Source organism: Sturnira hondurensis, unplaced genomic scaffold (genome assembly GCF_014824575.4).
Source record: "Sturnira hondurensis isolate 20B ecotype Veracruz unplaced genomic scaffold, ASM1482457v3 Scaffold0003090, whole genome shotgun sequence".
Classification (NCBI taxonomy): Eukaryota; Metazoa; Chordata; class Mammalia; order Chiroptera; family Phyllostomidae; genus Sturnira; species Sturnira hondurensis.
In genome coordinates, this window is record NW_028075721.1 from 1,429,141 (window position 1) to 1,444,689 (window position 15,549).

A 15,549-nucleotide genomic window follows, 5' to 3' on the forward strand; every position below is an offset into this window, starting at 1 on the left:
ATTAGAGGACCGCACCCTCCTGCCTCCTCTGCCCTGGTTGCTCCTTCTCCATCTCCCAGCCCCTTTTCCTCTGGTGGCTCTGTGTCTCTGTCTAAGGCCTCCTGACCGACCAACCACACAGGCAGCTGAGCCCTCCCTCTCAGCTTCCTGTCCACACTTTAAGCCAGGACTCTCTCCTGTGGGATGGAGTCATTCTCCCCAGACATGTATCCACACCCTCACATCCTCTAGTTCCATACTGACCATACCCAAATCTCTGTTCCCCACCACCCACCCCAGTGACCCAGCCAGAGACGCGCAGCACCCTGGACTTTCCTCTTCCAGCCCCCCAGGCCCTGCGGCTCATGTTTTTATTCTCCCCAGTGGTAATAGTCTCCCAATCCCTATCCTGTTCCCTCTAACTCAGCCCCCACAGGGTACAGGATGCTCTGAAAATACAGATTGGAATGACTTCATATCTCCTCTGACTTCCACCCTCCTCCCTATAGACCCGAGATGATATTTAAAGAGCCCTCACTGGTGCTGCCCTGACGCTCTCCAAGGGAAATGCCTTCTTAATACATATGTGTATTTGTTTAGAGTCATCAGAGCCTGGCCCTTTGTCCCCTAGATCAGTTCCTTCTGCCTACCTGGCCAGGCAGAGAAAGGGCTCTGGACACTTGTGTCAGTCAATGGCAGCCAGTTCACTTGTTCTTACAAAAAACACAAATGCAACTTTCCTGCTCCCAGTGTTACCAAAAAGGGGACCGGGTCTGGAGTGGGTCTGCCTCAGGTTTTTAAATTCATGCAGGAGAGTTTTCACAACACCAAGTGCAGGTGATTTTGAGAGTATGTTTATTAAAGGTAGGGACAGTGAAGCAAAGAAGTGCTTTGCATAGAAGCAGCAACAGGAGGGAGCCTAGGTGGGGCTGCTTTGGCTCTCTGTATCATCCCAATTTTAGTGTATGTGCTGCTGAAGCAAGCACTGCTTTAGCTCTCTAGAAATATAAGGAATGAGCCAAGGTGGGGCTGCTCTGAGCTCAGTGGGAAGTCAGAGAAAAGGGGGCCTTGGAAACAGGCTCAAGGGGTTATCCTAGGACAAGCTGCTGCTGCTCATTGTTCCCCTGGTTGCAAGTCTCTTAGGGACCTCTAGAGTTGAGGTGATGCAGTCCTGAAAGGGGAGAAAGGTGTAGGTCTGCCCCTGGAAGGGAGAGTGCCCTGGGTCCTTGAGAGTCCTAAAGTTTGGGAGTTTAGGGGAGGATCTCAATGGAATATTCATCAGCTTTATGCTGATATGCCAAAATGAGATTTATTCCCCTAACTTCATCTGTCCTTGGGTATGGTTGGCACAAACGGCACTAAATAAGTTTCTGCTGTCTATCTCCCTGAGTAGGGTAATTTAAGCTATTTACCCTCTGGATCGGGGGGAAGCATTAAACATTTACTCCTAAGTGTCCTTAGTTAGAGAAAATAGGATTTTCTCATTTACTGGATGGCTATAAACTGCTTGGCCTTTTAATTGTCTCAGTTTCCCTGTTGCACTTGTCCTGGCTTACTAGCCTGACTCACTAGGACTCTGGCTCACTGTCTCACACCCAGTTACAACAGCCCACCAGCTGAAAGCCCACCATGCACCAAGCACTGAGTCGGATGTCCTCCAACACCAGCAGTGTTCCTCAGGACTACCCAGCAGGGTACATCTGTTCATCCGCATTCTGCAGATTAGCAAACTGAGACTCGGGGAGGTCAGAATGAAGTAGGATAGTAAGAAGCCAGGAAAATTCCTGGACAAGTGGAATGGGGAAACTGAGACAGCTGAACACACTGGAAAGCAATTTACAGCCAGATACAGCTCACCAGGGTGGAAAGCCCCAGGTGCCTAGCGACAGGCAAAACTGGTGCCAGACCTGGCCCCCAGGGTGGCCTTCCTTCTCTGGCATGTCCCCTGGCTATGCAGTTTAGAACTCCCTGACCTCTCCTCCCTAGAGATAATGTCTAGGCCTCCCTTGTATTTCACCTCCGGGCCCAGAAAAACAGTAAAACCAGGCAGGAGGCTCTAGGACCAATTGGCAGAGATGATAACCCTGAAAGGACACACCTGGAAAAGCTGATGAATAAGCTATTGAAATTCTCCCTTAAGACCTCACCTAAACCCCTAGTCTATCTATCTGTCTTTCTTTCTTTCGGAATCGAAGCTTTTTATTATGGGATATAAACAGCACTATTACTTAAGACACTTTTACATCACGACACTCTTTATTATGGAAACTATACAGTTCTGTGCTGAAATCAAGACATTTATACAAAGTGACACTTAGGGATTTGTTTGGCCCCTTGGGCTAAATAGCATGGAGACTGACATACACACCATTAACAGGCATACTAACACTTCATCCGGTATCAGGGTCCTCGATTCTCCCAGTTGTGCTTTTCTTGGCAGACACCTATAACGTTTTACATTAGTACCATACCGTGAATGGCAGAGAGCCTGCACTTGCCAAGGAGTAATCTCCTGACGTACAATGTCATGAAGTGGAATAGTGTAGTCTAACTCAGTGAAGTCATCACTTCTTTGCACTTGCCTGGTAGTTTGAACTTTTATCATCTTATACCATGTGTTTTCAGTAGAACCCTGCCATATTATATAATCACAGCCAACCCAGGCTAAACGTCGAACTGGCTTCATTGCTGGAGATACCATTTCCCAAACTGTCTGGAATATTTTGTGCTTCTAGTGTTTCCTTCATGGACTTGAGTTTTTAGTAAAATGTGTTATCTTCTTCACCTGGGCTCTTCCCAATTTCTCCTTCAAACGTAAAGGTGACTTCTGGTGCAGTATCTGGAGGAAAAAGTCCTTCAGCCGTGCAGTTCTCTGTCACTTGTTTTTGGATCATTTCTTCCACAGAAAACGTAAGGCAATACTGATGTCTTCTTCTTGGAATATCCTCCATGCTGGCCTGTTTGACTGTCTGCACCAGAAACACCTGGGGTGGGGGGCAACCCCTGATGGTAGTTGACACAGTTCTGCACCACCAAGGCCACCCTGGAGCCTGGGCAGTGGATGGGTGGGATCTCCACCTTTGGTGAGCGGCGGTAGGGAGAGCACAAGTCTGTCCAAGCTTAGCAGAGTGCAGTGCGGCCACCCAGCCTGCAACCAGGTCGCCCTCAACTCCCAGCCTTTAAAATCCTCAAGCTGAAGGACCCCATGTGGCTCTCTCTCCTGGGAACACACCTTCTCCCTCTTCCCCCACAGGCATGCATCTCCTAAACTCTGAGGGAAGCCATGAGACTTGTAAACAGGGGAGCAATGGGCAGCAGCAGCTCACCCGAGGCTTCCCAAGGCCCCCCTTTCTCTGTCTCTCCAATGAACTGACAGCAGCCCCGCCTTGGCTCACTTCCTTCCCATAGGGCAAAGCTGGGAGTCAGGCTGGGCAGAGCCTGAGAGTGACAATTTGCTCACTTTCATGTTGTCATCCTTCTACCAAGGTCAACGAAGCAGCTGGATCTCTGTATCCTTAGGCATCCTCACTCTCTCTGGGCCAATGCTTCTTTCAGGTTTGGCCAGTAACTAGGGCCGTGAGAGGGTTCAGCGCGCCCTCTAGTGGCTCCCAGCATGTATCAAAGCCTGCAGCCCAGGCTGGCCTTGCCCTGTAGAGGCAGGAACTGAAGCTCCCACCACCCCAACTGGCCCCCTGGCTGGCTCTGGGCTCCACATCACTGAATTCACACCTGGACCCCACCCCTATGCATGTTTCTCAGTACCAGACTCTCCATTTCTCTGTCTTTGTCCATTTCCACGTGCCCCCAGTCTGTCAGTCCATCTCTGCCCATCTTGGCCTCTGTCCATACCAGTCTCAGCCTGATCTCTTCCTCCCTCAGCCTCACTCCATCCCCAAAGAAGGAGAGATGGTGGGCAGATGAGCTGAAACAGAGTAGAAGGGCGGTGTCCTGAAAAGAACGCTGCTTCAAAGGATGCTGAGACCTGCAAGCTGAGAGAGAAGAAGCTGGGAAGTGGAGTCCAGCCAGGATGACCTGTAGGATTGTTTCTGGTACCCAGATCTGGAGTGGCATGTGAAGCATGCTGACCAGGCAGGCGCAGGGGCTGCATTCAAACGCGAATGTTTCAGTTCCTGGTTTTTAGTCCTAGGAGGGGAACTGGGTCCTGGGAGAAAGGGCAGGAGAATGACGCCGAAAGTGGTGCATAGGAGTCACGCTTCGGTGCTGAGACAACCCATTAAGGCCCCAGGAAAGGTCTAGCCTCTGATTACCGCCTCTCTAGGCCCCGACCTCTCCACCAGCTCCCTCCTCTCATGCTTAGAGGGTAGCCTAGGCCAGGGCACTTTACAGGGTCCAGAATACTTTTATTGCCATAATCGAGATGCAGCCTGCTCAGAGCCCGATATGGGGCCCACCACTCAGGAGCGAAGGGAGGGACAGATGCTGGTAATGTTCACAACAGTGAAAATCCAGTGCCACAGAACCCTTGTGAGAGAGCAGCCACTCCAGCCTGACTGTGGCTTTGGGTCCCCACTCTGGAGGCTAGAACCAAGTCTTGGCCTCTGGCGGTGGCCCACTTGGAGAGCCCCACCACCAAGGCAGATACAGACTCTCCAGCCCTGCTGTCAGGGGAAGACCCATGCAGCATCTCTGAGGCAGACAGGTCACCCGCAGAGGGGCTCCAAGGCACCTGGCTTCACAGGGGCCCACTCAAGTTTCTGAGCTAGTCCCTGAAGACTAAACACCACTGAGCTGCCTGGTGGAGGTAGGTGCTGGGCAAGATGGGCAGGAACCCTTCCTCTCAGCCCTGTGCCAGCCCACTTGGGTGCTAGAGAAACCCTACAGTAGGGTGGTAATGTGGTGGTGGGGTTAGCAAGAGGGCAGTTCAGTGAAGCTCTGAGTTGCCTTGGCCCACTCTTGAGTTTTCTTTCTTCATCAGCATCTAAAAGGCCATGGCACTGGGTCCTGCTCTCAACCTTGAAGCACAATCCCAGGGCGAAAGGAGCCAGCATCAATACTATGGGCAATAACCCAGCCAAGGGGATCAGAGTTCCTGGGCCGCAGCCTGCAGAACTGGGGTGCCATCTGCTGCCCAATTCTGAGCTCGGCTCTTGGAAATGAGGGAGGTAGGAGTGAATGCCCCAGGGCCTGGGAACCACGGACTACACAACAACCTACCCCTGCCTGCAGGGGAAACCAGGCTGCCCCGAGAAAGCTACAGTCAGGCTGCTGAGCAGCCGGGCCACAGGGAAGCCAGCAGCTCCAGCCACCTGTGGCCAGTGTGTGGGAGGGATCGCCCTAGGGAACAGGAGCCCATCCCTGGGATCTCTGGGGCAGGGACCCTCATAGGGCTCAGTAACATCCCTCATAGGATGTCTGAGGGGCCAGGGGCTGGTGGGCAAATGTGAAACAGAAGAAACACATGGCCCCTGAGTTGGGGACTGGATCCAGATGCCAGCCAATCCACCTGTACAGCCAGTCCTGAGGTCACACTGATTCCATCAGCAGCAGCATTCTTTCCCTTAAGAGTCCCTTGAGTGAGTCCAGGCTATTTCTTCCTTCTTCACCCCCAGAGAGAGTGTAAGAAATAGCACTTCCTGATGGCAGATGTTTCACAACCAAGACCTATGGCCTAGGAAGGTCAGTCCCAAACTACCAAACCTGTGGGCCACGGCAGCCCTGGAGGCCAAGAGAAGCAGCTTCGGCCAAGCCATCCCACAGCCCTGCCTGGCACAGGAGTCAGGGCCCAAGGAGCACGCGTTTCAGGTAGGCGAGGGTAGTGGCATTGGCCAGCATCTCGATGTGCTCGCTGCCTGGCAGCGCCTGCAGTGCCACCTGGTGCTCCTGGTGGTTGCGCCAGGTCTGGCACTGCAGGGCACTCTCCAAGTTCACAGTGCCATCGCCATCACCAAAGTAGATTTTAGGGTCGCGGTCTGGGAAGCTCTCATAGTAGAAGGAGTCTGGCGTGGGGACACCTGTGCCGTAGAGGCAGTGCAGCTGAACACCGGGTGGCACCATGGCTTCCACCAGCCCCTCCGTGTCCTGTCGCATGAGCCACCCGTCTTCAAAGCCAATGTCCTGGAAGAACCGCTGATAGTCACGCAGCGTGTAGTTGGTTGTGGGTGTGTGTACAAAGACCTTCTCAGGTGACCAGGTGTAGTTGTAGGGCAGCAGCCAGCTGGTAGAGACAGCAGACCGCTGCTGCTCCCGGATCTTCAGGGGACTAATGACCGGGATCCGGTTGTTGTCCCCTGCAGGGAGAGGGCTCCAGTCAGTCTGTGCTCAGGAATGCAGGCTGGCTGGGCAGCTTGTCCACACATCAACATCTCTACACTGTTATCGTGATAACTCCCATGGCTGCATGAGCTTTTACTGTTTCCCTTTACTTCTGCTCTAGCACCCACCCAAGTCTTGTTTCTTTCCTTCTGCATTTCATCACCAGGGACTTAGGTAACACACACCCACAAGGCATGTGGGCACTGACCTTATCAAAAGTAAATCAGCAGGTTGCCAGCCCAGAGGCACAATTCTTTCTTTATTAAGCTATGCAAACATTTTTTTTGCCTAGGCTTAGACCTGCAGCCAGCCAGTCGTGGCCTCATACCAGCCACCTGCCTGTCACTGACCTGGGCAGCCAGGGCCTCAGACACAAGGGAAGCCAGTATGCTAGAGCGCAAGTCCTTCTCACCCACAAGTGCCAACAGTACAATGCAAACACACCCACCGGCCAGAGAGACTTCCAGAGAGTGAGCTGAAACTTGGGAACAGGAGCCTCAGGCCCTGCCCAGGACCCATGGCTGCCCATCATTCTACCTCCCTGACGGACTGCCTGCTGGGGCCTGGCTCCAAGACTCCTGAGGAAACAGAAGCCCCTACCTAGGGGACCATGACTGCTCTCCCTGCCACCCGATGCTGCTCCCAGACTGCCAGGGCCAGAAAGTTTTTTAGCATCTGAGGCAAAGCTCTGACTCCTGGGGAGCTGCCCAGCAACCCAGGGTTACTGCTGAGAGAGGCACCGGGTCTGACCTGATCACAGTGACCTGGTCGACAAGCAGGTCAGGCAGTACCAGTGACTTGAAAAGGAAAGCTCATCAGATGCTTGGCACCACCCTGGCTCACAGCTGCTCAAGTGAGAGGCCGTGGGGCTCACACCCAGTCTTAGCACTGGCAGCAAAGCCCTGTGGAGGCAGTTGGCAGCTTCTGACAGCCATGAAAAGGCAGGCGGATTGGGGAGGAATGGAATGGGGAAAAAAGGTGACTTTCCCAACTGTCTAGCAAGCAGGCCCAAACAGAGCTGCACCTGCTTCCTCCCTGTGTTGCCACAGAGGCTCCTGATTGCTACACAGGCACCTGTAGCTCGTAAGTGGGAAACTGTAGTGCAGCCTTCCTTCTCTGGGAAAGAGATGGGGACTGGAAGGTGAGGATGGGGACAGGAGAGAGGGAGAAGGCTCCCTTAAGAACTCTGGGTCACACCAAGTAAAGCCAGCCAGGCCTGAGTGCAGTGTGTACACATGTGCACGTGCAGTACCTGTAGGACCAAGAGCTGAGCCACTCCACCATGTATTGTACATGTTGTAAGAAACTTATGCAGATAACAAGGGTCACTAAGAGGTGACATTTCTTGGAAAAGAATACCATTCTGGAGAAAGAACGGCCCCCCCAGGAGAACACTGTAGAGGGAAAAAGAGGGTGCCACCCCCAGTATTAGCCCCCCATGCTGAGCCAGACCAAGTCTCTTACCTGAGGCCAGGACGCGCAGGGTCTTGGCCACGCCCCCCCAGGGAGCACCCAGTGCCAGGAAGGCACGGATATACTTGTCCTTCCAGGCCTGTGGCTGCCGCTGCAGAAAGTAGAGTGTGTACATGTTGCCCATGCTGTGGGCAACCAGCACCACGGGGCCCCCATACAGCTGGTGCATCTCCTCGATCATCTCCCGGAGGGCCAGGAAGTAGGGCCCGTTTTCATCTGCAGGCCAGAGCCAAGCAGGAGTCAGGCAGGAAGGGTCCCAGGGCCTGAACCACTGACAGATTCTCAGGTCAGCCCCAGGACTAGGTGGGTGGGGAGAACGCTAAAACCCAAGTGGGAGTGGCCTGGTTTCCCCTCAGGGTCAATGAAGGCAGGAAACAAAGGGGCTTCTTTCCTCTTCCCCAGACTAATTATCTCTCCCCAGGGCTCAGAGGCCCTTAAATCTTGGGGTGAAAGATGGGGAGGGGCAGGATATATTGGCCAGGGGTGATAGGTCACATCCAGTGTCACTACTGGGCTAGATGCCATTGGCCCAGGGGTAGGGGACAGCCCAGGGCCTGCGGTGGCTGTGGCCTTCTCATCCCCACCTCCCAAGACCTCAGGGAGGAGACGAGAGTGACCACTTACTTGGGGCTCGCCGCCAGTCATAAGGGGCTCCTCGGACATCCTCACCCCGTGTGTAGCCCCAGCCCACTAGGCTCTCTACCATGGTGTGGAAATAGGAACCTGTAGACACAAGTCATAGGATTAGAGAGGGTATAGCCAGTGCCAGCCACATATACCACACCTGCCAAGGAGGCTGTGAGGTCTGCAGCCAGGTTTGTGAAGGAGCATTCTCGGCTCACACTGATCAGAGACAGTTCACAGGCTACCTCTTCAAACCGAGTGGCTCCTCCCACTCGGGAGTCCAGCAGAACCTCCAGCCCCATTCCTTGGAGAGCATGACAAGGGTTACCTACCCACGCTGCTTTTGCTGGGGTCCAGAAACTCCAGGGAGAAGGTATTCCCGAAGCCGGGGACATGCACATCCACACCATCGGGAAACTGGGTGACCCGGGACGTCCTGTTGTAGACCAGCCTGTCAGGAAGGGATATTGAGCTGGTGGCTGAGACTTTGCACTGAATTTGGGCATGTCCCAGTACTGCCCTGTGTCCTGAGCCACACTCCCCGCCCACCCTCAGGTGTAGTCAGTTGTATAAGGGAAACCAAAAAGTCATTGTGGGGGTTCCGAGCTAGTCATCTGAGATTATGTCTGCGGATTATTTTGAGCTAAGGATAATTTTAGCTTCAGGCTCACGGGAATCTTCTGCTCCTCCCTTTAACTACCTAGAACTTGAATTAGGGGCCTTACCCACCATTAGAGATTATCAGAAATAACTTATTTTTTAAATATTTTATTTATTTTTCAAGAGGGGAAGGGAGGGAGAAAGAGAGGGAGAGAAACATCAATGCATGGTTGCCTCTCTTGTGACCCCCCACTGGGGACCTGGCCTGCAAGCCAGGCACGTGCCCCAACTGAGAATCGAACCAACAACTCCTTGGTTCACAGGCTGGCACTCAATCCACTGATCCACATCAGCCAGGGCTGATCAGCAATCATTTCTTTCTGACCCACCATTTTGTGGTAAAGCCAACTTCTATTTACCAAATGCCTGTTCTTCTTATCATTCTGTAATGACCCACGGAAGCCCAGGGCGCCTCACCTCAACCCTAGCTCAGAATGTCTTATGTACCCACGTTCACTTTGTCTCTGCACCACTCTTGCATGTGCAGGTCTCTGACTCTCTCGTGTATGTGGGGTTCCCGCACATATGTATGTATTAAGTTTGGTTATTTTATCTTGCTAATATGTCTCGTATCTATTTGATTATTAGACCAGCCAAAGGAACCTTGAGAGTAGAGGCAAGTTCGTTTCTCTCCCACAAAACAAAGGCAATTTTGGAAGCCTCGCCCCCCACCACCAAGGGTCATTCTAAAGACTGACCCAAGGACCCCCCCTCCTCAGTGGGATCACCCACCCCAGAATGCAGGTCTTAGGTCTATTTGGGAGAGAGATACACCAGGCCTAGCTCTGCCATGAACATTACACTTGACCTCAGAAAACAGCCTAACTTCGCAGCCTCCCATCATTCCATCACTACGGACCCAGCTCCTGCCAGCCACCAAAATACACCATGGGGCAAAGGATATGGTGACAGCAACACACAACCGAACCAGGCAGAGAGACCTCCCCACCTCAGTGGCTGCTATGTGGGTGCACAGTCAAGGCCTGGAGAAATGACAGGAAAGGGGCAGTGGGAGACAGGAGGAAGCCTTATGCCAACCAGGAGCCCTACTCTGGCCTCCCCAACACCAAGGATGCAAATGTGCCCGAGAAAACGCAGGCTAGACAAGCAGTCCCTGGTGGTCCTGCATTTCCCCTGGCCTTAAAGATCAGCCACAGAAAGCTGCCGGGATTCCCAACATTGACCCAAATGATAAGTACTGGCAGCCTACTCTCTCAAGGGCAAGCCATAGACTACCCTGATGGCCACTTAGCAAAGTGCAGAAAACTGTCCGGGAAAGCCAAGGCAGCTCTGTGCTGAACGAAAGCCTGAACAGGTCAGGGGAGCGATGGAGGGAGACAAGCCCCTCTCGGCATCATCAGTCCGCAACTCCGACTGGTAGTAACTGTGACTGTGTCTCTGGTACAAAAACAGAAACGCAGATCAACAGCCCAGAAGTGACTCTGGTGACAAACACACCCAGAGGAGGAAAGAGTCAACCAAGCAGGAATCTCAAACAACAGGGATGGGCAGGGTGCCTGGAGACACACGTTAATTTGTTAGAGTCCACTCATCCCATTTATTGAGCACCAGCTGTGTGTTCCAGATTCTACTGCTACGAAAATGAGAGATACCATCCCCACCTTCAGGGAGCTCAGCCTGAGAGGGGGAACTTAGCTCGGGGTCACGCAACTCTAGGTTTGAATCCTGGCCCTGCCCCTTATTAGCTGAGTGACCCTGGCAATTTTGTAACTGATCTTAGACGTCCTATTCTATAACACAGGTGTGCAAACAGCATGTCTTTCGGAGGGTTGCTAGAAGACTAAGTGAAATAAAGTATGTAAAATGTCCAGTGTCTGTTCAATAAGCAGTAATTCTTATTATTGGGAAACAGCCTTAGAAACAAGGTTTGATGAGTGTTAGAGGGACCTGGCTCTGGATTTAAAAGGTGAATGGAGGGAATTTATCAGGCAAAAGGTGTAAGACAGATTCCAGGCTGAAAGAACAGCATCCGCCTGGAGACATGGCATTCCTCAGAGAACAAGCAGCTGGAGGGGCAGGTGTGGCCCAGCCAGAGGCAAGGGCCGGGGTGTGGGCCTTGTTAAGGCTATAAACAGGGGCTGGAATTTAGAAACCACAGGGAGGGTGCTAAGCACAAGGCGTGGATTGTGGAGGGTAGGAAAAAGAGCAGGGGGAAACGGAAGAAAGTTCTGGTTGGGAGACTGCAAAGGTGGAGCCAACCAGACTGAGAAAATGGACAGGGAGAAAGGTCAGTGACCTTGAGGTCTCTTGAGGCAGGGATGTGATGGAAAGGGACTCTGGCGGTCTCTTTAGGTTGAGTTTTAGGTGAGCAGCACCCGGTGTGGACCCCAGCTCCCACCTGATGTTGTCGATCCAGCAGTCAATGATGACAGGCAGCAGCAGCTCCAGGTTGAGCCAGAGTGTGAAGTAGCTGTCCGTTTTCTTGGAGCAGAGGTAGTGCACGACCTTCGGCTTGTCCAGCTTGGCCTCCAGCTGGTTGCCCAGATCACCAGGCACTGTATCAGGGCACAGAGCACGCATGAGGTCCTGAGCCTGACAGGCTGGAGACCCTCAAGGCCTAAACCCACAGGTCTTTCACCATCTCAGGCTACAGGGCCTGGTTCACTCTGACTGGGGTGGCAAATGGGACAGAGTACTGTGCCGCTTAACCAACCAAAAGTGAACCCAGAGAAAGCACTCCAAGACAGGCTCGTGGAGGAAGGCAATGAACAGAAACACCACTGGAAGAAGCTCATACTGGCACCTGCTGACCCACCGAGGTCTCCAGGCTGTGCTAAAGGCCAGAGCCCCCAAAGGGCAGATCTTGCAGAGGGCCCTACCATCCGGGCATACCAGGACCAAGAGTTGGAGATGGCTACCCTGAAACAACATACCATTCCGGCCATAGCCCAATGAGGAGTGGGGAAGACCAGGCCTCAAGGATAACTTATCTCTATCTGAACCAACCTATTGAATCTACAAAGTCCTGGGGGGCCTTGTGACACTCAAACCTGTCCCCATTGCTTCCCTGCCCAACATTCAAGGCCTTTCCAAGTGACCTTTCCCAGGGACCTTTCAGGCCCCACCTGCTCTCACACGCCATGCTCTCAACACCTGGCATGTGCATCCCCATTTAGGGTTCATGATCACTGAGTGAACAACCAGCGCTGGCACTCCTGGGCACTCTCTGGGCTCGGCCTCTGAACTCAGCCCTGTGGAGGCCATGTGCTCTCAGTGCACCAGCAGTGTCCTTAGGGCAGCCACAGGAGACAGCTGTAGCCTCTGCCTTCACCCCGCTGCATGATGTGGGTGCAGAAGTAGGGGACCCCCAGCGTGACAGCCTCTGGATGACATGTCTGTGAGCTGGACTCGGGAGTGCAGAGACCCTGGTCCCTGTTTCCACCAAAGGAAATGGCCGAAAGAGGAAGTCACCAGATCCCCTTTGCCTGGATGCCTTTCACCCTGCTCAGGCTGTGTGGGGCCCTCTAAAAATAGCAGTGGTCACTTCCTGAGCCCTTGTGCCTAGAAGTAGGACAACAGCCATCCACGTGCCCTTCACCACAAGTAACACTGGAGAAGAACATCCTTATTATGCGTACTTTGCAGATGAGGAGACTGAGGCTGGGAGAGGCAACCTATGCTTACTACAGTCCCTTCGCCCTGCCCAGGGTCTTCTTCCGTGTCGCTTCTCTGGCCTCCGCTTCCATCAGGGATTTGAGTCCCACCCATAGAAGCTGGTCACACTCGGACTGTTAATCTGTGACCAAGAACAGCTTGTCCACTGTCAGTCATGCGGTTTCCTAGGATTAATGCTAAAGGCTTCACTCTCTGGACAGGTTAAGATTCCAGTTGCTCTGCAACTCTAGGTAAGGCCTGAGGCTCCTCTGCTCTGACCTAGGATAACCAAGAAGTGAATGATTTAATGAGTTAGCACCAATCCAGGAGAAAAAGCTGGATGCCTTTCACAGACCACAACTTCCCATCGCCACACCCCTTTACTGAGAACTCCTTAGGCCGACACAAGACTCCCTGTGGGCCCTGGGATAAAAGTCCGAATGACCTAGTCAGTCATGAGCCTGCACAATCCACTTTCCCCTACTTCCCACCCCCACTATTCCATTTCAGACACCCTGGCCACTCTCCCACCCTCCCTCTGATTTGTAGTTCCCTCTGCCTGGATCTCTCCTGGCCACAGCTCCAGTTGCATACTCCAGGAAGCCTTTCCTGATTGCATCAGTGGATTTTCTGTGCTTGCCTGGCACAAACCTCATCTTTGGGGATCATCCTGCAAGCTTAGGGAAGGCAGGACCCAGTCTACCCAATTCTCACAGTTAAGCTGGGCCCAGCACCCTTCTGAAGCAGTTACTATCTCAGAGCTCCTGGGGGACCCTTTGGGACCAAAGTATTGGCCAACCTTACACTTCTGTGATCAGTATCATCCCCATTAAAATACTCTCAGTAGAAAGAGCATGGGCCCCTGGCTGGTATGGTTCAGTGGACTGAGTGCCAGCCCAAGAACCAAAAGGTTGCTGGCTCGATTCCCAGTCACGTGCCTGGGTTATGGGCCAGGTCCCCAGCAGGGGGCTTACGAGAGGCAACTGATCAATGTTTCTTTCCCTCTCTCCCTCCTTTTTCCTCTCTCTGAAAATAAATAAATAAAATCTTAAAAAAGAAAGAAAGAGCATGGGGATCATGCAGACTCAAGTACACTTCACCATGCCTCTGCCTTCAGGAGTCCCGGCTGGTCACCTACACACTAGCTCTGGGTGGCAGTGACAGCCTGCCTGAGGCATCTGAGGCCCCCAAGACAGACATCTCATCCCTGCCCACCACCACAAGGAAACACTGTGACTCCTGTACAGTTGCCAGGGGTCAGGATCAAGAAGTGGGTAAGCAGAAGAGGTCACCTAGCCCCAACATAGTTTAGTTCCAGAGGGCCTGGGAGGATGTGAATAAAGGCATGCTCCCTGACATCTGCTTGTGCCCAGTGTCCCACCTCTTACCTCTGTCTTTTTTAAAAAATATCTTATTTATTTATTTATTTTTAGAGAGAGGAGATGGGAAGGAGAAAGAGTGGGAGAGAAACATCAATGTGTGGCTGCCTCTCATGTGTACCCTACTGGGGACTTGGCCTGCAACCCAGGCATGCACCCTGACTAGGAATTGAACCCATGACCCTTTGCTTCACAGGCCGGAGCTCAATCCACTGAGCTACACCAGCCAGGGATTACCTCTGTCTTTTGCCATCCTCATATTCCTCAGGGCCTCCCCCCTCAGACCCAGTGCTACCCATTTGACAAGTCAGGGGGGAGCCCTGGTGGCAGAGTAAGACAGCAATCCTTTCCCCAACGAGTTTCCTTTCGGTAATGCCCTCTAAAACTTGTGAGGCTGAAGGGGTTCAGGGAAACAGCTTAATAGACAAGCCCAAGTCAACGTTAAGGACCCTGCGGGCCAACTCCGAGGTCACCCTGCCCCCCAAAACGGCCCTCAGGAGTGGGGCCAAAGGGCCTTGGTCTTTCCACCTAAAAAATGGGGATAAGGTGAGGCAAGGTTTGGTACTTACGTGGACAAACAGACCGATGTACCACCGGCACGGTAACCCTCCTACTTATTTCCATATTCTACAGGGGAAGGTGACAGATGGGTTGACCACTCCCACGACCAGTATGGCCGTAGGTGGACGGACCCAGCCAGGTGACAAGTCAGTCATACTTCCCCCACCTCATGCTTAGAGCAGTTGCAAATCGAGAAGACAGTCTCCCTCATCCCCGCACCCTGTCCTGCCTGACGCATGAGCGAACGGACCCACGACTGGACGCGCCCCTCACCCAGGACCACCGGGGGAGGACGTCCGGATGGAAGCGCCGGGTCTGAGAGCAGCAGGAGGAACAGGAGGCTCCCCGGTAGCAAGGCTGCGCGGTAAGGGCAGAGGTGGGGACCCATGGCGTGGGGTGGAGGATCCAGATCCCTGGTGCGGATCCCTGGAGCTCCAGGCTCGCGCCTAGGCCGGCCGCGGCGACGCGCTTAACCCCGCCGCTCACCGCCTCCACAGCGACCAGGCCAATAAGGACCCACCTCCCGCAAACGACCGGCCAATAAGGACTCGCCTCCAGCGTGTCGCGCCCAGTCGGAGCTGGCAGCCCCGCCCCAGACCCTCCCAGACTAGCTCTCTCGACAGCTCTGCGAGCCGAGCGCATCGATCGACCTCGGTTCAGTTGGCTTCCAAACTCTCCGCAGGACCCAGCTGCCCACTGCTGGGTGCCTAGCCCAGCTCTCCGCACTCGAAGCGCACGCTGCGCAGCCCTCACCCCCAATTCCTGGCTCCTGCCTGACCTGGAATGGGGAACGAGCCTGAGTGAGCGGCGATTCACGGTCCAGTGCTCAGGACGGCTGGGCGACGCCCGTCAAAGCAAGGGGAAGAAGGAAAGTAAGCATGAGGCAGTGTGGGGGCCTTCAGGGGACCGGAGCTGACCAGGACCTTTGCGCAATCCCCCACACGGGTTCTTCGCATCGTGCCCAGAAAGCACTTGGGGTGTTCAA

General features: G+C 53.6%; 1 protein-coding gene and 1 pseudogene across 2 annotated transcripts; both read right to left on the reverse strand.

Annotated features, from left to right (window-relative positions):
- Positions 1-2,216: 2,216 nt before the first annotated feature.
- Positions 2,217-3,810, reverse strand: LOC118983780 (latexin-like; annotated as a pseudogene).
- Positions 2,217-15,048, reverse strand: PLA2G15 (phospholipase A2 group XV). 2 transcript variants are annotated; one of them, XM_037041436.1, is made up of 6 exons: positions 14,838-15,048; positions 11,369-11,525; positions 8,682-8,800; positions 8,350-8,448; positions 7,717-7,941; positions 2,217-6,227 (listed from the first exon to the last, which is right to left on the reverse strand). In XM_037041436.1, the coding sequence occupies exons 1-6, from the start codon at positions 14,950-14,952 to the stop codon at positions 5,716-5,718; spliced, it is 1,227 nt and encodes a 408-aa protein (XP_036897331.1). In that variant the 5' UTR covers positions 14,953-15,048; the 3' UTR covers positions 2,217-5,715. The 2 variants fall into 2 exon arrangements, with proteins under 2 accessions (XP_036897331.1, XP_036897332.1); XM_037041437.1 differs by having other exon boundaries at positions 6,104-6,227; positions 7,717-7,816.
- Between the last annotated feature and the right edge of the window lie 501 nt (positions 15,049-15,549).